This window comes from Lissotriton vulgaris, chromosome 11 (genome assembly GCF_964263255.1).
Source record: "Lissotriton vulgaris chromosome 11, aLisVul1.2, whole genome shotgun sequence".
Lineage (NCBI taxonomy): Eukaryota > Metazoa > Chordata > Amphibia > Caudata > Salamandridae > Lissotriton > Lissotriton vulgaris.
In genome coordinates, this window is record NC_141699.1 from 172,814,245 (window position 1) to 172,840,183 (window position 25,939).

Consider the following 25,939-nt stretch of genomic DNA (forward strand, 5'->3'; position numbering starts at 1 on the left):
AGAGTACACGAGGGTCGCAACACCTTGCATTAGTAGTTCGGGTAATGAGTTCATTCATCAATGTTCCCAGAAGTAAAAATCCAAAGCTGTGTTCGGTAAGAACCATCACAACTTCATTCACAAATCTACCATTTTGCCTACCTATGCATTCTAGTTCAGGAGAATGTGTCTTGGGACTTCTCTATATTAAGATTCGTGCCCTGATAATGTTTGATTGTAGGCGAAACACATTGGCTATTCTTTTTAGTGTTCATCTATAAAGAAATAATGAATAAAGAGCTTGTACAAAAGAAATTGTTTAGAACAACTTTTGAATTTGATTGCCTGACTTTAAAACGTTGTCTGTAGCCTCTCTGATATGATACAAAATGTTCTAATGTTGGGTTGTTTGGTAGCCAACCTAATGAGGCGGGTAACAAGTAGGCTTATTTAGTGGGACTCAGTCGTTGTGTGGTACAGCGGTCCTTAGCTGCCTTTCCTTTTTTTGTATGTTATTATTTTTTTCAATGGTGTACGACTGAGAGGGTGCAGTAACGTGTATGAGATTGTGTGATCTTCCTTCACACAGCCACAACTGTGACATAACTAATGGAACGTTCTGTCTGGTTTTAGTAGTTCTGAAGAGATCATAAATGGGGATCTTGTGCAAGGACCTGGATAAAGAGGTTGGGATGATATAAATGGCCATCTCAGGAGTCCCAGGAAGAGATCTTGGGATCCTGGGAACCCCCAAGGTTTAGTCTAGGAAGGTTTCTCTGCTCTATGAGTCATGCCCAATGCAAGTAAGCAACTTCCTCCTTGAAGTAGGTGTACTGCATTTACCAGAATGCAATGGGGTTAACTCTGCTGGGATGACAGCAGAGTGCTCCCTTCCGCCTTGAGCACATCATAAAAGAACTGTTCTATCTCTGTCGCCCCGAGCCAGGCCTTTCCTCTCACTTTGTTGAGCAGTGTCCTCCCTATCTCCTGTTTTCTTCAAGAAAGCGCACTGCTCTAATTTCTGTATGGGAGCCTGATGTCTCATGGGTCCATGCTGTCCCATGTTGTTAATCGAAGTGCAAGGTATACGCCACTGCCTATGTTTACTTCTTCAGGAGGAGTAACCTCGCAACAGTAGACACCCATACCCCGACAGACTCAAAAGAGAGCAAGGGAAGGGGTGGCAGTAATGTTTTAATCTAGACACTTATCTAGCTTAAAGGACTGTCGGCACTCAGTGGCACCTTGTCCCTGCCATTACACCAGATCTACTTCAGGCCTTGTGTCATAGGTGTATGTGCGTCTGTTCCCTTACGGACAAACTATTTCGTTTTGTATGTTCATGTGCATGTGTGCGCACGCGGGTATCTGGTGACCACCTCCTGGCATCTGGTTGTCACCACCCTTTCATTGTCTTAGGAAAGCTACTGTGACAAAAAGAGGCCCTCATGAAGTTCTGAACACGGGTTATGATGGCAATAGAACAAAAGACCAAGTTACTTACATTCAGTAATGCCTATTCTAGTAAAGATTCTATTTACCACAGACTTCTCACCTTGTGAATTTCTTCAGGTATCAGAAGTTTCTGAAAACTTTTGCTAGCAATTCCTTCACATATTGGCAGGTGGCATTGTGCGGCGACCCTACGTCGGACTGGTCTATTTTATTTAATTTATTTATTTGGAGTTTTATAGAGCGCGAACCAGAACTGTGAGGGTATCAGAGCGCTTTACAGGATAGATAGGAGGTAAACAAAGGACTTTGGGGCGGGGGATACAGTTAGGATAAAAACAGGAAGATACATTGTACAAAGAGGCAGGCAGTTTCAATCCCAGAATACCTGTGGGATAAAAAAACAGGTGGAAACATTTAAAACAACAGTCTCAGTGTGGGTGAGTATCATCCAGGAAGACCATGGATAATGCCGAGGTAGTGGGTGGAACAGGGACACTGAGTTGCATGTAATGCCAGCGTTAGGGGAGAAATTTGACCATTAGGAAAGTTTTGGCCTCTTTTTTGAAGCGAGCCAGAGAGGGAAGTCTTCAGATGGCGGGCAGGAGTGAGTTCCAGATTCTAGGTGCGGCCCCGAAGAAGGCCCGATTATACGTTTTTTTTTCGCAAGCGTGCCAGTTGAAACAAAAGGTCTCTGGCAGATCGGGAATTTCTAGCTCCTCCGGATATCACGAGTTTCTGGGCCAGATATGCCGGGGAATTGGAGTATAGAGCCTTGTGGGTGATGCAAGCCAGCTTAACCCCTTGGACGCTCATGACGAGCTCAGCTCGTCATGATGTACACCTCCATACACTCATGACGAGCTGAGCTCGTCATGAACAATGGGAATCAAGAAATGTCAGCATTGACGATGAATCTCCTAAGCATTGATGTGGTTAAGTTGGATCCTGGCCTCGAGGGGAAGCCATTTTAGAGCTTTCAAGTGGGGAGAGATGTGGTCGAATTTCTCTGAACCAGTTAGGAGTCTGGTGGCGGCGTTGAGGAAAGCTTTCAGTGAGGTCAACAAGCTCTTGGGTAGACCTGTGAGGGTGGAGCATCCATATTCTAGTCTGGAAATGACTAGCCCGCCCAAGAGGTGACATCAGAGCCTCATTTATGTACCAGCTCTGCGCGCTAAAGTCACTTTCTTTCTGATCTCTGTCCGAGCCAACGGACACAAAGCCATTAAACCCATAGTATGGCATTGTGCGGACTTTCAGATTTTACATCTTATTAATGCATTAAATGGGACCATTCAACAGAACGGGAGGAGGGTGGGTCAATAAGGAATCTGCAGTTAGACAGAGTTTCTACCAGAACAGCATTACCGAAGGTAAGTAACTTGTTCTTCTAATAGAAACTTCTAACTGTAGATTCCTCACCTCGTGAACACATACCAAAGCAGTATCCCCAGGTATTTTGTCTGTGGAAGGGCATCACTCAGGAAATCTTACAGGACAGGTTGGACGAAATTACCATCCTGCCAGACCTGGCTGTGCAGAAAAAACGTTTAGTGATTGCCTGGAGGGATGTTTACATGGCACCCTGGAAGATGCCCAGAACTGTTACAGTAGTAGCAGCCTCTGCTCCGATGGAATGATCATGTAAGCCTTCTAGGCGCAGCTTTTCAGCCTCAGTGAATATTGTACTGTGCTGCACCCTGACCATCCAAAATCAAACGTAATGTTGGTCAAATTTCTTCTGGAACAGCTGGCAAGATGTCCCTCCACCAAATTTTCCCACAACACGTGTGAGTACCCGCCAAGGAGGCAAAATGTATTTATGGACCCGAAGGCAAGGCTGATGGAGGAGGAGGAGAATGTTAGTTTGCTGAATGTCTCCATTTGTTTAGACTCTCTGTCGGGGAATCGTGTGAGATGAATTGGGCTTCAGATGAAAGGTGGATGCCTGTGCTGCCAAGCTTTCTGGAAAAAGAAGAATCATAGAGGAGAAAATCAGGATCTACAGGAATGGGTCTGTGCCACCTCGTCACTTGCCTATTCACTGGGGGCAAGATCATGGTTTCACCCAGGTGCCCACCAATATATCAGTCAGGGCCTTATTAAGGGGTAATAGACGTTTTTGGTTCATTTGTCCAGGATTGAGGAGTTCAATGAGTACATTGGTTTTCACCTCAGTGGTAGGTAAAGTGAGGTCCAAAAACTCTGCTGCCCTTCTGATCACTGTGATGAAGGAGGCAGATTCTTCTGTTGCCATAGCTCGAGTCTGGGATGAGGGACCAATACCCGAGAACGTATCCAGACCACTGGCATCCTGAAGGTCATCAAATATAGTGCTTTTATCATATTGGTCTCGGTCATCTTCATTGTCTCCATAATTATATTGGAGGACACGTGTCAATTTCTAATTAGACATATCATCGAGGTATGGGTGGAAGAGGGTGGGTTTATGAGTCCAATGAGATGATCGTCTCAGTTTCCGGCATACTGGTGTCAATGTCCAAACCATTGGCATCAGCCGTAATGCTGGCAGTGGAAGCGGATATGGCACCATGGCTGACATTGACCGCTGCACCGGGGCTGAAGGCGGCAGAGCTGAACTCGAGGAAGAGGACAGCCCTGAATCCAGGTCCACGGCACATTTGGCATCAGGATGAATGTGCCAGCTGTAACCCAACTGGATGCCCCGTTGGATGCTTGCCATCTGAAGGAATGCCAGGGGGGCTCGGTGGAGCACTAAAAATGGTATTTGAGGGCTCTTTCAGCGCTAATTAGCACTGAGGCAATTATACTTTAAACACAGCAGCCATGAAATCTGACAAACCTTTCCCAAGCCTGACTTATTCATGATCTCTTAGGCTTTGATAACCTGATAACGTGGTCCTGTAATAAAAACCTAAACCATAACCATAGCTCCGTCGTCCGTAACCTGTCTCTATCGTCTCGGTTCACGGAGACACCATGAGGCTTGAGCAAAACATAGAACTCCCAAACTAAATATATTGCCTCTTAGCATTCGGTTTTTGAACCAGGTCTAGGCTGCAGTTTACTTTTTTTGAAAATCCTGTCTTCAAGTCAGTATAAAGAGTGCACATCTTTAAAGTGGCCACAGCTAAACTGTAGGACCACAAATGCCTTGAAGACAAAATAATACTAGAAAGAGGCATAGGTCAGGTTTTAATTTTTTTTTATAATTTAAACTCAAACTTCAATTCCTGGAAACAATCATTTTTTGAAATAGTTCTGCTTTGGGGGGTCATATTGGTGTGTACTCTGTTTTCATGTGGAATTGTGCAGAGCAATTACATTTCGCTTTAAGTTACAGAACACAACGTGTTTGTAGCTTTAAATGTATTTCAAGCTAAATCCAAAACAGAGGAAAAACATGAAAGCGTGTCTTAGTTTTTTTATTGTTTTTCATCCGCTCTAAGCGGACATCTAAGGCCACCTAACTGTCTGCATTCTCTGAGCACATCCGCCTGGCAGCCTCCTCTCCAAAAACAGGCAACATGCACAAAATTCTTTGTGCGTTTTTTATTGTGGCTGTTTTTCATTCGAGTTTTCCCTCCGGGTGCTTCTTGCGCTCACCTCGCTGTAGGTTCAAAGTACAAAAAACAGCACCGAAAATTATCTGCGCTCTCTTTTTGTAAAGGAGGGCCGCTTGCGTTGACGCTTTTAAAGATCATGTAATGAGGCCCAGACACAAAGACCTCATTGTGTGCGACCTCTCAGTCTCATAGCCATCACTCGAGGCCAGCCGTGGGATGTACTTTTGTCGTGCAGAGAAGGCACCGCCACCCACTTTGCCCCCGTTCCAGCCGGACCTCACAACGGAGTTGTTTTGCTCCGTGCATCGAAGTATCTAAATTGCCCCGCTGAGCCGGTTCCAGCACCTGCCGTTCACATGGTCCCGCCTTTCAACACAGGCCACGCGCTGACTCAGACCCATCGCCCGTTAACAGAGTTTGACAGGATCGCGCGCTAATGATGTAACTACCGGCGACGGCACAAACGGAGCTGTCAGGGGAATGTTTCCGCTTCACTGGGGCGCAGGCGAGCCGCACGTGACCCGCAGGGCCGCACATTGTGTTCACAACAGTCACCAGCCGGACCGCCGATGTCGGCCATTGAGTGCCCCACAAGAGGGGCTCCCACCCCGTCCGGCGTCTGTGCTTTTCTTCTCGTCTTTAGATGAGCGTGGTCTGTGTCACGCGCCAGCACTGCTGAACCGCGGTGCTTATTTCAGCTCACGGCGGATTAATCTACAGGTGCTAACTAGGGAAGAAAGTAGGCCGGGCGCCAAAATAAAAGTGGCCCCTATTGAGAATTAGAAAGGTAACCGTTTGCAAATCGGAGCAGGTTTGAGCTTGCTAGAGGCAGTGTCTGTTTTAATGTCGGGGAAATGAAAAGTGAAAACCGACCCAGTAGACGACTATAAAACGGCCGCCAATGGCCCAAAAATTATAGCCCACGCAATAAATAATCTGTGAGATCACCCGTCGGGCACTGCCGGATTGCTCTGCAGGTCAGTCCAACCCTGCAAATAGTCCAATTTCACGCGACTCATTCAGCGAGGTGCTTTTAATGTATGTCTAAAGAAGGACACTGCTTGTCTTCAGGTGATGTAGTCATATAAGACAAAGTAAGGCCACTCTCGTGTTGTGGAAGAAATATCTAGACAATCTCAATTACCCTACTCGTTCCAGCAATCCAACGAGCTGTGGTGTTTGGGACAGGGGAGAATAAGTGGCTGGACCTTGCAAATGATGTATTTGAGTTAGGCCAGTGCTTTAAATGGGCCGGTACTCACTGGTACTGAGTACCGGCACTTTTTCATTTTCACCCCTTGAGTACCGGCACTTTTTTCTAAAACGAAGAGAGTACCGGTACTCATGGGACCTGACTTCTACATAGGCAGCGCTCCTTTCGCCCCTCAACCTTTAACGAGCACTGCAGGGAATTAATCAGGGGAGCACTTGTCACCCAGCGTGAGCTGCTTTGGAATTCATCAGAGCGGGGAGGGGGGGGGGTGTCTGCAGAGAGGTTACCTTTTCATAGATCTTTCACAGTGGGGCTGAGAGGGGGCTTTACAATCAAATGGGTGGCGGTGGGACGCACTATTCTGGATAGAATATTCCGTGGACAGGACAGAACAAAAGAGCCTTTGCTAATGCTTTCACTATCACCACAATTAATTGCCTACCACGCATGTGAATTGCCTACTTGCCTGCTGCTACTTTCTGTGTTTTTCTGTTGTTGTTGAAAATGTTAGTTATCACTGACCAGCAGCGTTTAATTTAAAAGTCGGTTTATTCTCCAACTGACCCACATGTTCAAGCACCGCACACCAAGCTCACTACCTGGTGCACACGTTAAAAGCGGTAACTGTCGCTTTGTATGTGGACAATGAAAGTGACGCTCTTCACAAACTCATGAATGGCGTGGGTGGGGTGAGAGCACTGATGAAAGAGCAGCATAGAAGAGTCTTAAATAGGCATTCATCCCGAGTTTGTTTTCAGCAGCAGCCATTTCAAGAAGCAGGCAATTTCAAAGATTCCCGAATATGTTGCATCATTTTTCCAGTGTTGTCCTTGCAGTGATAAACTAAAAAAATCAAATTAATTCTGTTGTGTCTGTGGTTACTAAATGGAGAGAGTTGCACTCAAAATCGATATAGTGTGGGTTTAAAGCATATTTGAGGAGTGCAGAATGAAGGCTATTTGGAGCACTGCGTTCACGTGGGCATGTTTTCTGCAGAGTGCGTCTTTTCAACAAACTATTTGACTCGAGGAGATAGCTTAGGAAGGGTACATAAATGGCTCTTCTGCGCGTCAATATGAAGCCAAGCCCTCAGATGCTTGAACAGTATCCCCTCTTTTATCTGTCCCTCACAAAGCTCCTGTCCTGCGTACAGTGACATTTAAAAAAAAAGTGTGTATTCCCTTTTCGGAGGTAAAATGTGAAAGACGATGCCACTGACCGACCCAATATTCACTTTAATCGTATCATCAAAAAGAACTTCTTTTAGTTGCCCTGTGGTTTTGTAATTTGGCCCTCGATTTCAGCAGTAATTCCAGCAGCTCAGCCCCTACGGCAATGTCTAGGGCATTTTAAAATCCCAGAGTCACGTCGCAGTGCAGCCAGTCTGTTGGCCTCATTTGACCAGTGGCCCTTGATCAGCAATGTCCGAAGGCACAGCTGCTGCTTCTCCACTCCACCACAAGCACAGCGTGAAGATAACACGGTGCCCAAGCCTCAGTTTTAAGGACGTTGTGGTTCACAAGCCTTTCTAAACCCCTCCCTCTGACTCTTCCCCTCCACATCCCTTTTTTTCATTCCAAGCTTCCTCCTACTGCTATGACCTCCCCTCCAAAAAAGTCTAAATCCTTCCCTCTTCTATCCCTCCACTATTCTTTTCGATCCAAATAATAGACTAACATGTCCACTCATATTTCACTAAACAAATCCATTATAGGTTCAAGAGTAGCGTGCTACTCGCCAAAAAAGCACTTTAACGCCCCATCAGGGGTAACAAGAGCTATATAAATACAAATCTATCTCTCCGCTATCCTTCTCAATCCAAATAACTGACTAACCTATATCTACCACTCAAATTATTTTCATATTTCAATATACTAATTTTACATTAAACCTTTAGGGGTTACGGAGGAGCGTGCTACTCGCTGATAAAGTGATTTGACGCCTCATCAGGGGTAGTATGCAATTACATTACAATACAATACTTGCAAGTGCAAATAAAAAGGATCTTGTTACCAAACTCGCTGATCCTTATTTTATCGACCTTGTCAGTCCGGTGAAAAATGTGAAATGCTCTTTAAACAGGGATGTTTGCAGCCAGTGTTAAACCACCTGGGCCTACATGCCACATGGATGTACATGGCTGCATTTTTATCAGAAGCCAGTAAATGTGTTGCATGGCTAGGTATGTGTGTGTTCTTCACACTTCAGGCTGCAATTTATTGCACACTGTGATCGAATGCCAAAAGCAGGAAAACATACATTTTTTGTACAAGTTATGTGGTACAAGCACAGAAAACATGTTTAATTTGTAATAAGCCCCGTCTCCTAACCAGGACTTCACATAATTGGCCATATTTTGATTCAGAAAGACCATATTGCCATTTATAATGTGATTTGAAAGCATGTTCCTTTTCTTTTTAATATTTGTTTCATTCACAAATGGAAGAATGCATTTGGCATTTAGTATAGTGCGTATATGAGGAATATAATATCAGTTATTAACTGAATTAACACACCTGGGATCATGGTGTGTATTTTTGTTACAAACAGTGCAGCCAGATCAGCCCAGTAGATACTTCATTCTTTCTGATATCCTATCTGTAGCATGTTTACTTCTGCCATCACTCCTTTTCAACCACATAAAATAATTTCTTATTTTAAGGATGCTAAAAAAGGCTGCTATGGGTAGTAATAAACATTTATTAGTAAGTGCCATATATATATAGTTATTAGTGAGATAACTAATGAACAGATATATCCGATATTCTAACAATGCATGTAGATTTCGTGCATACAACCTTGGCAAAGTCAAAAAGCTAACCCCGCCCCTTGTTCCACCTTAGCCCCTCCCAAAACTCCGCCCACTGCACCTTTTGGTGAGTACCTGCACTTATTTTTTTCCATTTAAAGCACTGAGTTAGGCTGAATGAAGGATGCCAAATAGAAGTCCATCAGGGCTTTATAAAGCAAAGTTTGTCTTACTAATACATCCATAAAATACATTTACATACAAAGGGAGCTTATTTCCATGGTGACATTCCTGAAATTCAGACAAGGGCATGGCTCTTGAAACCCATGTAGGACTAGTGCTGACTTTAGGACAGTCCGACGGATGCCACTGCACTGAGTGCCGAGCACGGAGAGGGGTCTGTGGGGGTGGGGGGAGGTGGGGGGGGGGGGGGGTTATTTTGCAATATCTTGTGGGCTTAAAAGCATCTGCCGCAGTGTGCCTTGGGTGCCCAGCAATGTTCAGGCAATAGTAAAAAATGTCAAGATAACTCTGGTGATTTATGTACCTGCTAGTGGACTCGCCATAAAGTAGTGTGGGGTCAAATTTAGAGAACTCACATGCCCCACATATCTACATACCCTTTGCCTCACTGAACTTCCTTAGATTTAACCAAAAGCGAAGGATGGGAGGACTTGGCACTTCACTTCGCAAAGTGACATTTGACTCTCCTTTATGAGTACTGGAGAGGGTGAGAGGAGGGGTTTCTGGGTTAGTTCTCAGTTTGTTACCTTTGTCTTTGAAACTCACATGTCGAGTGCTGTGACGCTCATCGTCTCGATTGGTACAGACGATATGAACAACTAACAAGGTCGCATATTTGATGTACTCTTATTCTCTAGACACATGTGAATAAAAGATTTAGGGGCAGATGTATCAAGCATTTTTGCGTTCGCAAACGGGCAGATTCACAGAATCTGCCTGTTTGCGTACACAAACATTGCTTTTCCGATGCAGCAAACCTAATTTTGCGATTCAGTAACCTGTTACTGAATTGCAAAATGGGTTTGCGATTCGGTATTAGAAAGGGGCGTGTTTAGGGCATCCCTTTAGAATACTGAATCGTATCGGTATGTAGAAATGTTGTGTGACCGCAATTGCCGTTGCAAATCATTCACATTTTACGACCTACTTCAAGTAGATCATAGCCATATATTAAGGGGAAGGAGTCCCCAAGGGACTCCTTCCCCTTTGCAAATGTTTGGAAAACCATTTTTAAGAGCAGGCAGTGGTCCCTGGGACCACTGTCTGCTCTTAAAAATGAAAAGAAAACTTTCTTTTTGTAAAGCATCTTGTTTTCCTTTAAGGAAAACAGGCTGCTTTACAAAAAAAATGTGCTTTATTGAAAAGCAATTACTGACAAGGTGGTCTGCTGATCTGAGCAGGCCACCATCCCCGTGATTTTTGCGATTCCTAAGGGGTCGCAAATTGCGACCTACCTCATTATTATTCATGCAGTAGGTCATTTGCGACCCCATAGGAATCGCAAAAGGTGTACTACACACCTTCATACATTGCATTTTGTGATTCCCTAATTGCAAATCCTTGTGATTCGCAATTAGGGAATCACAATATGCTACATTTATACATCTGGCCCTTAAACCCTAAGGTATTGTGGTGGGTTGATGTGCCTGCTGCAAAGCAGATGTAACGTGCAGATGACAGAATTGTATTTACATACAGATAGCTCAGTGGGTTACTGCTTTTGTCACTGAGATCCTTGCTTTAACTTTCAGTTCAATCCCTTGCATTGATAAAAGAGAATGCCTACCAGTATGGATGACGTGACTCCTACACCTTGTAGTCCTTTTTCTCTTAAGTAACATCTCCTATTCGTTGATTTACACACTTGTATGATTCATTGTCTCTCATTGTATTAAGTTTGTGATGTGGAATACGCTGACATCATACATTGATATGAATAGCACAATAAAATAAATTAAATACAAGTGAGAGAGGGGCTATGAAGAGATGAGAGGCACTGTTGGAGGGTGATAGTGAGGTAATCCGGGGAGAAGGATGTCAGGGTCGAGGGGCAACAAAGATTGTTGCACCAGGCGGCTCCTGTGCAAAAGACAGGCCTGCGCTTGACATCTATGGTTTAACCCCTTCGATGCTGATGACGAGCTCAGCTCGTCATCAGCCACGGGGGGCGTGTGCGGATGACGAGCTCAGCTCGTCATCTAATGCGGCTTTTTGAAAAAAGCCGCGTAGGGGAAAAATTACCGCCGCAGCGATGCGGTTAATGGAATACACAGTAGCAGGTCCAACCAGCGTGTTATGAAGAGGTGTGTAGTTAACCAGATTATTCTTTTCCCTATGAGTGCAAACCCTTCAAAGAGGATTGAGATCAAGGTACCAGGTACACAGTCAAAAGGGGAACCTGTGTGATGAAACTGTTTTACCTCTTTTTCGCAATAAGTATTGACTAATAACCAAAGGAAAACGTCACTTTTTGTCCAAGGTTTTCAATCAGAAACAAGACCAAAATCACAGAGTGCTTGCATAGAAAGCCATATATATTCATGGACAGCAGTCGTAACGTCGGGCATATTGGGGCAGGTTAAGATCCACTCCAGCACACAGACGGCACCCAAGGGCATTGTGTTTAGTTAAGTGGTAATTGGAAAAAATTATTTCTGAATGAAAAGCTAAATCCAAAAAAAACATCTCTTGGGCACTTTCATATTCTGCATGGAAACCCCCTTAAATATGAATATGAAAATTACACCTGTGAATATTATTTACCAATTTCTCCAAATCAAAATCCTGCAAAGTTCGAACTCATACTCCTTGGAATTCCGAATACAGGATTCCATGAAATACTCTCATTTATTGCATTTCCGCCTATCACTTGTGAGGCCCTTAAGATTCGCAGTCTGTTCCCTGCGATGAAACACCTGTTGGCCTATGCAAAGGAACAATAAACAGAAATACTACACCAAGAAAAGAACGTTTCTGTACTGATATATGTCAACTTATGTTTATTCATTCTCGAAGTCTAACATTTCATATTGGTGTGCTCAATTACTTTTACTACTTCTACTGTTACTAATATTACCAAGAATTAACTGTAATTGTATAGTGCAGGGGCTTTGCTGTCTGTTGCAAACTGCACCATGTTGTGTACTAATACATGAAAATACAGCTCAACAGGAAAGTGACAACTTAAAATAATACAGTAAACCATGGGCCTCATTTTCTGTCATCTAAGGTTTTACATTTGTTTCTGAGTGTTTTGTTTCCTTACTACATTTATATAGTGGCTTATAGAAAGTGTTCTTAAATTTAATCAGAGAAAGGTAATTATGTCAACCACTCCTAATCCCTTATATGCCAGAAACTCAGTTCTTGTTTGTTCACACACTTTAAACCTACTTTTTTTTAACATTTTGTACTAAGTATTCACCTTTTAAAATTCCTTGAAGTAAACCCCTCTCTTCCTTACCATTTTCACTTTATCATTTGTCTTCAGTGCAATTTTCTGTGTACATGTATTATCGTGAACAATTCTTTTCTTTACTAAAAAACAAATATTTTTTAATTTCTGGTCTATTTAATCCTTTATATACTCCTGCATCTGATCCTTTCTCCTGAGGATGACCCAGGTGCAATGGGAGCCATCATGAACTCATGACTTGACAGCAATTGCTCACTCTACCTTCACAGACCTACACACTCTGGCCAGGGTGCGTTGGGATCAATACGGCTAAAATGACTGTTGATGGTTACCTGGAGTCATTTCTACCATATTTCCATACCACACCATTATCTGGAGGCCACTTCCACCATATTTAGATACTGCACCGTCACCTAAAGCCTTTTCCGCCATATTTAGAGACCATACCAGCAGTCTCGAGACTAACTGGCTGAAATCCTCTTTCCGTTGGTTATTCTTGAATTTCTTTGCCAGTGGGGAAAGGCAAACAGAGATAGCTCTGTATTACTGGGACGTGAAATGGTAGTACTGAGCACTGGGCAGTATTACTGCTTCATCTCCTACACGTTTCCGGAGATGCTAATGACGTAGAGTGATTTAAAACAAAAGAGCTGGACTGTCTGCCGAAAAGAAAGACTGAGACCTCTTCCTCCCCAACTCTCTAATTACTGCACTAGCTACTTAGAACAAAGGCCTGGGTATGCAGAGATTTTGTTGTTCCCGTGTCAAGATGGCCATTGGGGTTGGTCCCAGGAACCCCGTTATCTTCAGAGAGGCCTCTCCTGTCATAGACAAATGTTAGCAGGCACAGTCCAGGGCCCTTTTATTTGTGCCCCCAGCCAGACAGGCTCCAATCTCAATGGGCCTCTTTTTGGCCTTACACTGGGAAATCATGCTGGAGTGTCAAATCATGCTCCCCCCATGCGCCTTGAGACCCTCCGGGTGAGTAGTGCGCTTTATAAATGTCTTTGATTGATTGATTGATTGATTGCTTAACAGGTCTGCTGGGGTTTACATATAACACTAGTGACACACATGAAACAAAGGGAAACAGGATGCAAAAACAATTCTTGTGTATCCACCCTCTGGTTGCTGAAAAACACTGTTTTGTTCTACCAGACTTCTGTCTCTGGGTTTATTGGGGTGCAGTGCCTGCTCAAAACTGGATTTTAGTGTTAGGAGTGGGAGGACACTAGGATTACCATAGTGCACTCCCCACACCACACACTACAGCCCTTAGATCCCAAGTGTAGTGTGGCCTAAGATTTTTGCCATTTTGAAAACATCCAACGTGGGTAGGGTTGGCCTCAGAAACTTTTACCCCTTTGGTTAGGGCGTGCCCAGGAGTCGTTCTCGCCCAATAGCACACATGCGGCATCTCCAGGCAACCATTTTAGAACACTCCTGGAACTGAGGAAGATCAGAAGAGGTCTGAAAGGACAAGACCTGCTCTCCCGTACCAAGGAAAAAGAAGTGGAAAAAGAAGTGGGCTCCAATGGTCATACTGCTGACCTCCTGTTAAAGCAACAGGGACACAACAAGCTTTTTTTTTTACAGGAGTGTTTTTCCTGTGACTTTCCTGTGACTGCCCAGCTGACCAGTGGCAAGTGGTGCTGGAGTGAACTCTGCTGTTTTTTCTCTGCCTGACAACCTGTCTAAGTGCCTCACCTGAGTTCCGTGTGGGCGGGAGGGGGGGGGGGGGGGGGGTTGCTTAGAAGTGTACTGCTCTGGTGGATTGGGACTTAAAGGACAAAAGTCAGAAGGTAAAATCTTTGACCAGGACATACTTGATTTGTGTATCCGATCCTTGCTCCTTTGAGGTCAGCGGCAAATTGCGCATAGGCCCTAACCTACCGCGATCATTGACTATCATTAGTATTTTGTGGATTTTGATGCTATTTTTCTTACAACTTTAAAAAAAATATATCTCTGGTGCCCCTTATTGGATTTTTGTTGTATTTTATTCATGAGCATTTACTGTATTTTTTTAATCCAGTTTAGGGTTTTTATTGTGTTGCATTTTGGCTTTATTACTGTTTTGGTACTGCATAAATACTTTAAACTTTGCCCTAATTCAGCCTGCCTGCTCTGTGCCATAGTTACCAGATGGTTGAGCTCAGGTTAATTTAATCACTAGAAGGGACAAGTGTTGCAGTGATTACTTGAGATGGCCTGCCCCAAATAAAAATCCAATTTTTACAAGGACGCTGCTCTACCCTGCATTTTCTCTATGCGTTGGTTCTTGTAATTTAACCTGGCCTACTGCCTATGGGAAGAGATATATATATACGTGCAGACAGGATGCTCTGATAGGCTGTCCCATCCATGCTCTTGTGCACGCTCCCAGTCTCTGTATGTGGGAGAGCTAGCATACAGAGTCTTTTAACAGTGGCCAGCAGTGTGAGGACCCCAAATCTAATATCTAAAGGTGAACAGCCCTTATAATGCTGGTAAACACTGCTTAACGTTCAGCCTGCATCTTACTTGTGAGCAAGGTGTAGTGTGTATCTGCTGTACGACTTTGAGGTTCTTATTATTCTTGTGTGAGGAAAGCCTGCTCACAGCCAAACAGGAAGATCTGTCTACCCATTGTAGAGCAATTGTAAAGCAAATCTCACCCTCCAGGGATTGGACGGATGCACAGATTTCTAAATGGGTTATATTTATCAATTGAAAAAACACATAATCTTTTTTTATTCTGATACTTTTGGCTTCATTGACAATGGTGAAAATGTCCAAAAAGTCTTCAAGTTATATCTCAAAAGGACCATCATGTAAAATAACTTTGGGAGTTGTGAGAGATCGAGCCACTACCACATAAAATGTTCAGGACACATTGATTCTATAAATCACATTATTTGAAAATTTGAAAATCTGCATCACAACAGATGCTTACCTGTCCTGTGGTTTGAAGGTTGTAGCAAGCAATGTCATGATTTCTGAATCTTTTTTCATAGAAAGAAGCTCCTATGAGCCAGCAGAAGCCCAGGAGCAGGTCTGATACGCTGAGATAGAAGAGTGGTCGCACCTGGAGGAAAGAAGGTTGGGTTACTAAAGATGTATACAGCCAATTCAACAAGATCTCCAGAGCAAGAAAGAGTCTAATGAATTACAAACGTTAAACCATTAAATTGAGCAGTAGAAACACCTGTTATCTACAGCATGTATAAATGGCAGACATGCAGTATGGAGCACAGAAACACTATAGAAACAAGTTATTGTATTGTACCATGGTGTAACATTTATATAGCATTAACTGCCCAAGGGAGGGTCTCTACAGCAATTGGTACATGGGTAGCATGATACACCAAGTAGATGTGTGGTTGGAAGGGTGTTGTCCTTGTTTCGATCCTGTGTGGTTCCATGTTGTGTGTGCTGACCAGTGGTTATTGTGTTATGGGATGCACCACTTAGCAGTGTGATTGATGAAGAAATATGAGGGCTAGGCAGGCAGTTTACAGTTTTCAGTAAGCTAGCAGCTTAGATCAGCTCCATACAGCTTTATCTCATTTCTTATGGTCACAGTCCACTAAGCTGGTTATTGCACAGGGTTGGCGTGTTTCTATTGATTTTAACCATGTTTTAGATTGTAACCCGTTCGGGAGGAAATAAATTTTATGTTTGGAATTCAAACAATTTTTGTTCAATTACTGTTATTAGTTTATATTCTCTTAGTCCACTTGTCTACTTGTTATTGCCCTGCTATAGTTACTATTAGAGTAACTCTATTGCACAAATCCTTAAGTATTGAATCTTCCTTGTCGACAGATGAGGATATTTTGATTTAGAACCACAAAGACAGGGCCCCTACTCATTTTCTAGTATTGCACAGGGTTGGTCATTCTAAGATTTTTGGTTTATATTTATTGTCCTGATCAGGCATAGGGTGGAGGGGGAGATGGTCAGCAGATCTTATAGCATGGAGTTTGTTACAACCATCCCTTATGATTGTCACAGGATACCCTTCATTTTGTTTTGTTATGCTCATTTTATTCACTACCTAGGCGAAAGTTCTTGGTGGGATTACTGAAACAAGTAAAGTTTAAACACGCCAAGGCAGCACTAATGTTTTTACAGAAGAATAATGATGCATATACCCTGTCCTGTATTATAAGTTTTATTAAGATGGCAGTGAGGCTAAGGAATTCAAGAGAGATGAGCAGAATATAATCCATACTAATATAATAAAGAGAGAGCCCAAACCTTTGATGCATGTAATTTCAGGAACCCCAGCACCAATCACAACACCCAATACAGCGTTGGAAAGGGCAGTTGCAGCAGAAGGACATAGGCTATGCAGACGCCCACCATATACATTTAAAAGGTAAAAGAACCATGCCAGCAAAGTAGTCCCTTGTGGGCGTGTCTGCGTTGTGCTGTGGGCGTGTGCTGGGGGGCGTGGCAAACGCTGGGGGCGTGTGGTACGTTCCGCCCCACATGCCATGTCTCATATCGTGTGCTAATCCCACCCTGCTCCCTTTAAATACCCCTGCACCCCATAATCAAAACCCACCCTTACTCCTTAAAATACCCCAACACCCTTAAACACTAACCCATCTTAACCCTATAAATATACCCTGTACCCCAAAACCCAAATCTATCCCTAAACCCTAAAAATACCCCTGTACCCCAAAACCCAAACCTAGCCCTATAAATACCCCTGTACCTCAAAACCCAAACCTACCCCTGAACCCTAAAAATACCCCTGTACCCCAAAACCCAAACCTAGCCCTGAACCGTAAAAATACCACTGTACCTCAAAACCCAAACCTACCCCTGAACCCTAAAATACCCCTGTACCCCAAAAACCAAACCTAGCCCTGAACCCTTAAAATACCCCTGTACCCCAAAACCAAAACCTACCCCTGATCCCTAAAAATACCCCTGTACCCCAAGACCCAAACCTAGCCCTGAACCCTAAAAATAACCCTGTATCCCAAAACCCAAACCTACCCCTGAACCCTAAAATACCCCTGTACCCCAAAAACCAAACCTAGCCCTGAACCCTTAAAATACCCCTGTACCCCAAAACCAAAACCTACCCCTGAACCCTAAAAATACCCCTGTACCCCAAGACCCAAACCTAGCCCTGAACCCTAAAAATAACCCTGTATCCCAAAACCCAAACCTACCCCTGAACCCTAAAATACCCCTGTACCCCAAAACCCAAACCTAGCCCTGAACCTTAAAAATACCCCTGTACCCCAAAACCCAAACCTAGCCCTGAACCCTTAAAATACCCCTGTTCCTCAAAACCCAAACCTACCCCTGAACCCTAAAAATACCCCTATACCCCAAAACCCAAACCTAGCCCTGAACCCTAAAAATACCCCTGTACCCCAAAACCCATACCTATCCCTAAACCCTAAAACTACCCCTGTACCCCATAACCCAAAACTATATCTGAACCCTTAAAATATCCAAACACCCCAAAACATATACCTCAGTACCCCAAAACATATACCCCGGCCTATACTCATACTTACCTTATATAAACATTAAAAAAACATGCTTTTACCATTCATGCATTTACAACGAATTTTGTTGTAAATGTATGCGTGGTAAAAGCATATAAAATGTAATGCCATTCGTTATAATGGCATTGCGGAGTTATGGTACTTTCGTAATGAAAGTATGCGGAGTGATGGTATGCGGAAAGAAAGTTGTGGAATAATGGATGTTTACCCTCCCCCGGTAAGTACATTGGTGGCACGGCGGCCCACATCTCCAGCAATATACTCATATTTTTTCACCACCCATTTGAAAAATGCACAGGTCTCTCTCATTGATGGCCAGCACCGACATACACTTTTAGACACACCTCCCGCCACAAGTTCTGGAATTGCGAACTTTAGAGCTGGGGAGCTTTGTTCGAATCTCGGCATCAGCTCAACATCCTGTGATTCCAGGCAAATCACTTTGTCTCCCCGTGCCTACCACAAATGAATGTGTTCTTCTGTTATGTAAATTGTGCTCATGCCATGTTGTCGAGTTTGCGCTATATAACATTGTAAGGAAAAATAAAGTAGGGAAACTCGAGTTCACACACTACTGAAGGGGCACTCTTAAGTGCATCAGCAGTGCACTGTGAATCAGAGCGTTTCACAGGCCTGTCACAGATAAGAAATGCTATCAAAACGAAATCCAACAAAACAATATACTACTGGCCGGCAGCAATTCATACCCGGACAACGTCGGGACGGGCTGCTAGTACCTGTATATAGAGACTCTGGACAAAATGGAATGTTAGGAATGAAATGAATTGTTTTTTGAATGTATTTTTAACTGATTTTATGTGCTTTTATGGTATCTTTTCAAGTGCTGAATAAAGATATATTTGATTTGATTTGATTTGATTTGATTGACGACATCAGATCCCTGCTCGACAACGGGGAAACAGCGGCCCTCATCCTCCTGGACCTCTCTGCAGCATTCGACACTGTCTGCCACCGCACACTAGTACAGCGCCTCAGCAACATCGGAATCCGAGAGAAGGCACTGGAGTGGATCATCTCGTTCCTCGCCGGAAGATCCCAGAGAGTCCGCCTCCCCCCGTTCAGATCCGAAGCCACCGAAGTCATCTGCGGCATACCACAAGGGTCATCACTCAGCCCAACCCTCTTCAACGTCTACATGAGCCCTCTCGCAGCCATCGCACGCAAACACAACCTCAACATCATCTCCTACGCCGACGACACCCAGCTAATCCTCTCCCTCACCAACGACCCCGCCACCGCCAGAACCAGCCTACACGAAGGGATGAAAGGCGTCGCCGAATGGATGAAGAACAGCCGCCTGAAACTGAACTCAGACAAGACGGAAGTCCTCATCCTGGGACCATCGCCCTCCGCCTGGGACGACTCCTGGTGGCCCCCTGCCCTGGGCACCACCCCCAAACCAACGGACCATGCTCGCAACCTGGGCTTCATCCTGGACTCCTCCCTATCGATGACCAGACAAGTCAACGCCGTCTCGTCATCATGCTTCAAAATCCTGCGCATGCTCCGTAAGATCTTCCGATGGATCCCCACCGAAACCAGGAAGACGGTCACCCAGGCACTCGTCACCAGCCGACTGGACTACGGAAACACCCTCTACGCCGGAACCACAGTTAAACTTCAGAAAAGACTCCAGCGCATCCAGAACGCCTCCGCACGACTCGTCCTGGACATCCCCCGACACAGCCACATCTCCGGCCATCTGAGAGACCTGCACTGGCTCCCCGTCAGCAAGAGGATCACGTTCAGGCTCCTCACCCACGCACACAAGGCCCTCCACGACCTGGGCCCCAAGTACCTCAACAACCGCCTGACCTTCTACGCACCCACCCGCCAGCTACGATCGACCAGCCTCGCCCTTGCCGCCGTACCACGCATCCTCAAAGCCACTGCCGGGGGAAGATCCTTCTCCTACCTGGCAGCCAAGACATGGAACTCCCTCCCCATCCACCTCCGGCTGACCCAGGATCATCTCTCCTTCAGGAAGCTCCTCAACACCTGGCTCTTCGAGCAGTAGCGTACCCCTCCACCCCAGCGCCTTGAGACCCTTCCGGGTGAGTAGCGCGCTATACAAATGCCCATGATTGATTGATTGATTGACAGTAAGATTTCAAGAAGTGGCCATAGCATTTAGTTTGGTGGGACCTCCAGTGGTGGACTAAACTAGAGTCTTCTGTTGGCCTACAGTATGTGGTCGATTTCTTCTGTTATTCGTATTTAGTGGGTGATGGGAGGTTTGTTGCCGAGAAATGTACAGTACTAGGTGATAGACATCACCTGTAGTGGTTCTGTCTTATGTGAGTATACGAGAGCCAGGCAGTGAAAGGGAATTATTGGCCAGCCTGTTTGGACTACAAACTACAGTACTGCCGCTGAACTTGATAGCATTAGTATTAGTGAGAGCCAGGAGGGTTATATATGATTTTACATTGCTGCATAATACCAGGATATGACCTTAATAAGTTTTATGGACACAGACTGTTGTTAGAGTGTTTGCTGATATTAGGTTAGATTGTGCGGGTCGGGATTTTTCATATCTGTGGGCTGGAGATAGTAATTTAAGGAGCAATTCTTTTTTCGTGATCTATGACAGGGTTAAAGGTTGGTGTAGTTATATCAGACAAAGCATGTTTTTACCTCTCTTGTGACCTGCAAGTGCTCGTGGATGCTCTGAATCATGGCTGGTAGCAGGTTCTAGAATTTGGCAGCTTGTACTGAGAAACTGGTGACTCTTATGAAATTCTTATAGCAAGGCGGTATGATGAATAATGGTACAAGCCTGTAGAGCAATGTCCTATTTTGTTTGTAAATAAGGCACCATGGTGAAAGTTGTTACATGGTATATATTTCCTCAAATGATAAACAAAAAAGAGCTTGAGAGCAGCATCCAAATTACTTAAATAATGTGAGATAAAGTGCAGAGTGCACACATTGTGCTCATGGGGATAACGTGCACAAGTGAAGCTCGTAAAAATGGGAAGCAAAACAGAAAAAATATTTGATGCTTGGTTATGCATATTTTTGACACAATTATGACATAAAAAGGTAATCCGTGAGTTCACTTCTCTGTGTCTTGACCTTAGTTACTTTTAGGTCATCATCAGGACAGAGAGATCACATAAACTGAGATTGCTGCCTGTAAGGATTCCAGGGGCAAGTGGAAGCCAAAGTAGGGTATGTGGATCCGTGTACGGGGAATGAATCCGGGATAATATTGGAAAGAGTACCACAAGTTAATGTGCCAGTCGGTCAGATTAGATGGCAGAAAACTAATCAGCCAGTGAGTTGAGAGGTCCTGATAGCGGGGGTATTGTACATGAATTGCCGGAGCGGCAACGGGACCCAGCATGGATAGCTATGAGAAATGGAGAGCTCGGGCAGTGCGTTTGTTGGTCGTATTCAGCTTGGAATGCCAAAGTCCATTAATGCGGGAAAAATCCAGCCAATTTGGATATGGTTTTGAGTCCACAGGGTTGTGGAGATACTCCTGATATGGCAACAGCCTGAATTAATCAGCGTTTCATTTACCCTCCTTTGGCTTCTACATTAAGATGGCATAGTTCTGGATTAGTAATATTTTGCATATGATGAAATTGGGGGCACTGAGATATAGCCTGTTGATACAGTCCAGCTTGAGGATGGATTGTAGCTTTTGTCGGTATCCAAGGAATGGTGATAAGTTGTGCAGTGTTTCCATTGTGTAGAAGGGGCTCTTTGTCTTTGCAGTGGATGTCATGATCTCTGTTTTTAGGGTATATGTAATCAAGTCTTGACAGGTAGAGGTCTTCTAGCAATTTGTTTTTAGACCAATATATTTGTTTAGTTGTAACATGGTGAGGAGGAATGATTTATTCAGGTCTGCTAAGGGAGTTTGGTTGATGCAGAATAAGAGAGAAGATATGGACCTCTGAGGGAGTCCAAAATGTTGGGTTAGAGAGTCTGATAGGGGAGGTGGTAGGACTACTAATCTTTGGATGTCTTTGAGGTATGAGGCAAACCATTTCAAAGTATTTTCATGTATTCCAAGATGATGGAGTCTTTCTAGTAGCACATGATGGACAGTGTCAGATGTCGGTGATAGGTCCAGAAGTAATAGGGCAGCCACTCCATACTCCACTACTGTGAGTTTTAGGCTCCCCAAATCAATGATTGATTGCTTATATCATACATTTATCTAGAAGTGTTAAAGTAGAGTTTTCATCGGAATGGGGCAGAGAATCAAAGTCCATAATTATCCCACTGCACTCACAGTTATGATCTAAATAATATGGAAGAAAGCGCTACACTTTTGCAAAAAGCACTTTAGCACCTCCTCAGCAGTATGAAGAGCTATATAAATTCAACTGAAAAACAAGGTTTGATGCAAATGGAGAACCGTAGCCACATTTTAAAAGTGTCTTGAAGAAATTATGTGATACAATACAAAATTATTTCAAAAGCGCACAGCTGCCTCCGAAGAGGCATCTCGGTGCTAGCAGCCTAAGTCAAACGAGAACAGAGATAGATTGCAGAGTTGAAGTGGAAGGTTTTTTTTCTTTTCTAAAATTTACTTTCGAGGGAGCATGTCTAAGGCTTAATAGGAAGGGCATTCCAGAGACCAGCAGTAAGGAAGGCGAATGATCTTCCTCCTCTCCTTGCTTTGCGCACTGGAGGAATTTGAAGTAACCTTTGGCAGCTGGATCTCAGGGATCGGGATTGGAGTAGGCTTTAATTCTTCTTAGATATGCAGGTCCTTTACGCTGTAATGCTCTAAAAGCTAAGATGAACGCCTTAAATTAAGCATGCTTCACCACTGGCAGCCAGTGAAGGTGAAGGAGATGGGGTGTTATTGATTGAAAAACGTTAATTTTCAGGATCAATCTGTCCGTCACATTTTGCACAATATGCAGGCCACACAGTAATTAAGCAGGCAAACCCAAGTAAAGACTATTCGCATAGTCCAATTCCAACGTCACTAAGTCATGAACGATGGTCTTACGCGTGTACTTCGGGACAAGGAGAATCATTCTTCTTAAAGACTAAAGGGTGGCAAAGGAATATATGATAATACAACGCTAACATTTTCCACGCATGGCATTACCACGCGAATTTTACTTCGTATGCGTCTTTACCACGCAGCATTTTCCAACGCACGATTATACACCGCAAAATTTACGTTACTTAACCTCTTACGTTCTGTACATAATGATACTGATAGGCTAAAACAAATAATTTCCAAACTGCAGAACAAAGCAAAATATCGATGTTTATAACAAACCAATACTACAGATTACCTTTCTTTTTTAATTTTTTAATTTACAATGCGCTTTAATTATATTTTTTTATGTATAAATATTGGATCCTTATCTCACCTCTCCACGCCTTTCACCAGCTGCCCTTCACGGAAATGAGCGTCAAAACACGTTTTGAAAAATAGAGATAGGACTACTATAATGACGTACACGCCACGTCGCTGGGGAGGCTCTTTTCTTGATCGTCAGAGGCACTTAATATCGGTTTTTTTCTCAGTTTTCTTCTTTTTTTTTTTCAATCCGCTTGTTTTTTTTGGGGGGGGGGGGAGACCCCCCCAGCCCCTTTTTTTTATAGTTCCTTTTTCTTACAGATGAACACGCAGGACGAAAGAACTAAGACTGGAAGGAATGAACGTTGCGTGGTAAAGACGGTTGTGGAATGCACCCGCGTTGAAAAGACGTTTGCGTGGTAAGTGAACCGTAGTAAACGTCACGCGTGGTAAAGACTTCGTAGTAAATGATGTTTCCCGTGGCGGAGCAGCTGGCTGATACACTTTTTACTTGGGGAGCAAAGGAAAGACCTAATAAAAAATGACTCCAAGATTCCTAGCAGTTAGTGCTGGGGAATGGGGAGTCCCCAGTACCGTAGGCCATCGATTGCTTGCGTCAGGAGAGCACTTAGGACCTCGATTTTAGTAGAGTTAAGCCTGAGAAAATTGTTGCTCATCCAATTGCCAACAGACTTTAGTCCCGCTTTAAAAGAGTTAAGGGCCGACATGTCTTTCTCCTGAAAGGATAGAAGTAATTGGGTGTCACCGGCATACAAAATCACCCTGAGATGCAAAATTATCTCCTGGAGCCCAACAAGGCCACTGGGATATTTCAGCTTAGTAAGGAAAGTATCATGATGTAGAGCATAAGGAGGAAGGCCGGCAATTTCCAACTGTGTACGGACTGGCAAAAGTAGCAAATTGAGTTGTTTTAGAGCAGAGGCTATGCATATGAATCTTTGATATACAGGGCATTTCTTATGGTGCATGAAGCAGTGCCCTCAGAATTAAGACAAGGTTTTAAAATCAATCAAGAAACAGTCCAGGTTTAAAACCAAAATGCATTGATTAGAGTGGAAAATACATTTATCTAGGCAGGATAAGAATAAATATTAAAGTGGATTTCATGGTGAGATGAGAATCTATATCTACAAAGGAGGGACGAAGAGCTCAATATTTAAATAGGTTCTACACCCATGCTCTTCCTAGAAAACTGTCTGCCAAACACATTAGGGGGAGTAGTTCCTTGTGAGTGGAAAAGTTCACAGGAAGGTGGAAGAACGAAGCCGACCACTGGGAGCTCAGGGGATCTGCAAGGTCAGATATTAATACCCTCACACACCTGGTAGGGTATCATGCTTCATCATTGGGCGCTCCTTGTCAAGTCGGCGCTGCAATGCCTGACGGGCCTGGGGGCTCTTTATAGGAGCTCTTTTGATCTGTCGCCGTTAAATGAATGCATGAACATGGGGCTCGTGTGAAAGACAGGGTGGTGATAAGGGTGTGTGTAAAATAGTCTAAGGTAACCACAGGAAAGTTTTATGGAGTACAGGTACCGTGACTAAGTAAAAACAGAGGAGCAAGAGTATGGTCGACATGTTTAATGCCTTAAGTTGACAGGAGGATCATATGGCATTTAATCAGAACCAAAAATGGAGTAATCCTACTCTATAAGACACCCTCTAAATATAGGGTGCTCGTTTGTGAAGTACAACACTGTACCTGAATAGATTCAGGGAGCAGATTCCACCTGGAGATATTGAAGTAATTGCTTCTTAGCTAAGACAGAGGGTCCCGGCGTTGCTGCAGGACAGGTGGAAAGCACGGGACATTACCCCTTGACCTACCCTCCTCCGTCTTCCTGTAATAGAATCATGCCATAACCTAACAGATGGGGTAATGACATTAATTTTCAACTCAGGCTTTCATCAACCAAAAGGGTAGGAAAAAATGATTAGATAAGAGAATTTGGCCATGAATACATTTGTTCTCCAGGTGTGGTTTGCCACCCATCTCATAATCTCCTGGAGGCAATGTTTCAGCACTTTGAAACATTCAGTCTGCAACACGTGCATGTGTAGCTTGGTGTCAATCGGATCATGGTGCTCATAGGCTCTAAACATTAGATTTTCAATTGGCTGCCAGTACAAGCTGAAAACGAACGGTGCCAGGTTAGAATCCTGAGTAAAACCTTACACCAACGCGAATTTCCCATCTGAAGCCATTGGGAATCATGGACAATAAGGGCCGGCTGGACTCCTCAACTCAGTTCTTCAAGTTGTGATAAAGAAAGCTATGGTTGACCTTTTCATAAAGTGCTGATAAATTCAGCATCAAAGGGAGCTGAAACATTCAGCACTCAGTCTTCTGATAGAGGTGCTTATTATCTATTACATCCGCGGCAGCTGCCAGCCTGGTGTAAAACACACTAGCTGATATCTAAACTAGTGAAGTGGTAGGGCGCCCAACAGTAAAATAAAGGAGTTCAATAGAATGGAAACAACATGCTCCACAGAATTTACCAAGAATGGGAGTTTAATCATTTACCAACCGAATGAGTTCAGTGACACCTTCTTTAAAAGGTAAGAACCACATACACATCTGGATAACCCATCATCTTCTCTCGTTATATATAACGACATGAAACACGCACCCATGAATATGTATATACTCAGTGAAACATGAAATGCAATGAAATGGTAAAGGATCCAGAGGGCACCAAATGCTACCCAGAATTTGAA

General features: G+C 43.8%; 1 protein-coding gene across 1 annotated transcript in view; it reads right to left on the reverse strand.

Annotated features, from left to right (window-relative positions):
• TMEM116 (transmembrane protein 116) overlaps positions 1 to 25,939 on the reverse strand; it is a 140,715-nt gene that overhangs the window by 41,753 nt on the left and 73,023 nt on the right. The window contains exon 5 of the mRNA XM_086943075.1: positions 15,316 to 15,447. Within this exon, the coding sequence (XP_086799201.1) occupies positions 15,316 to 15,447 (132 nt within the window). The remainder of the gene's footprint in view (positions 1 to 15,315; positions 15,448 to 25,939) is intronic.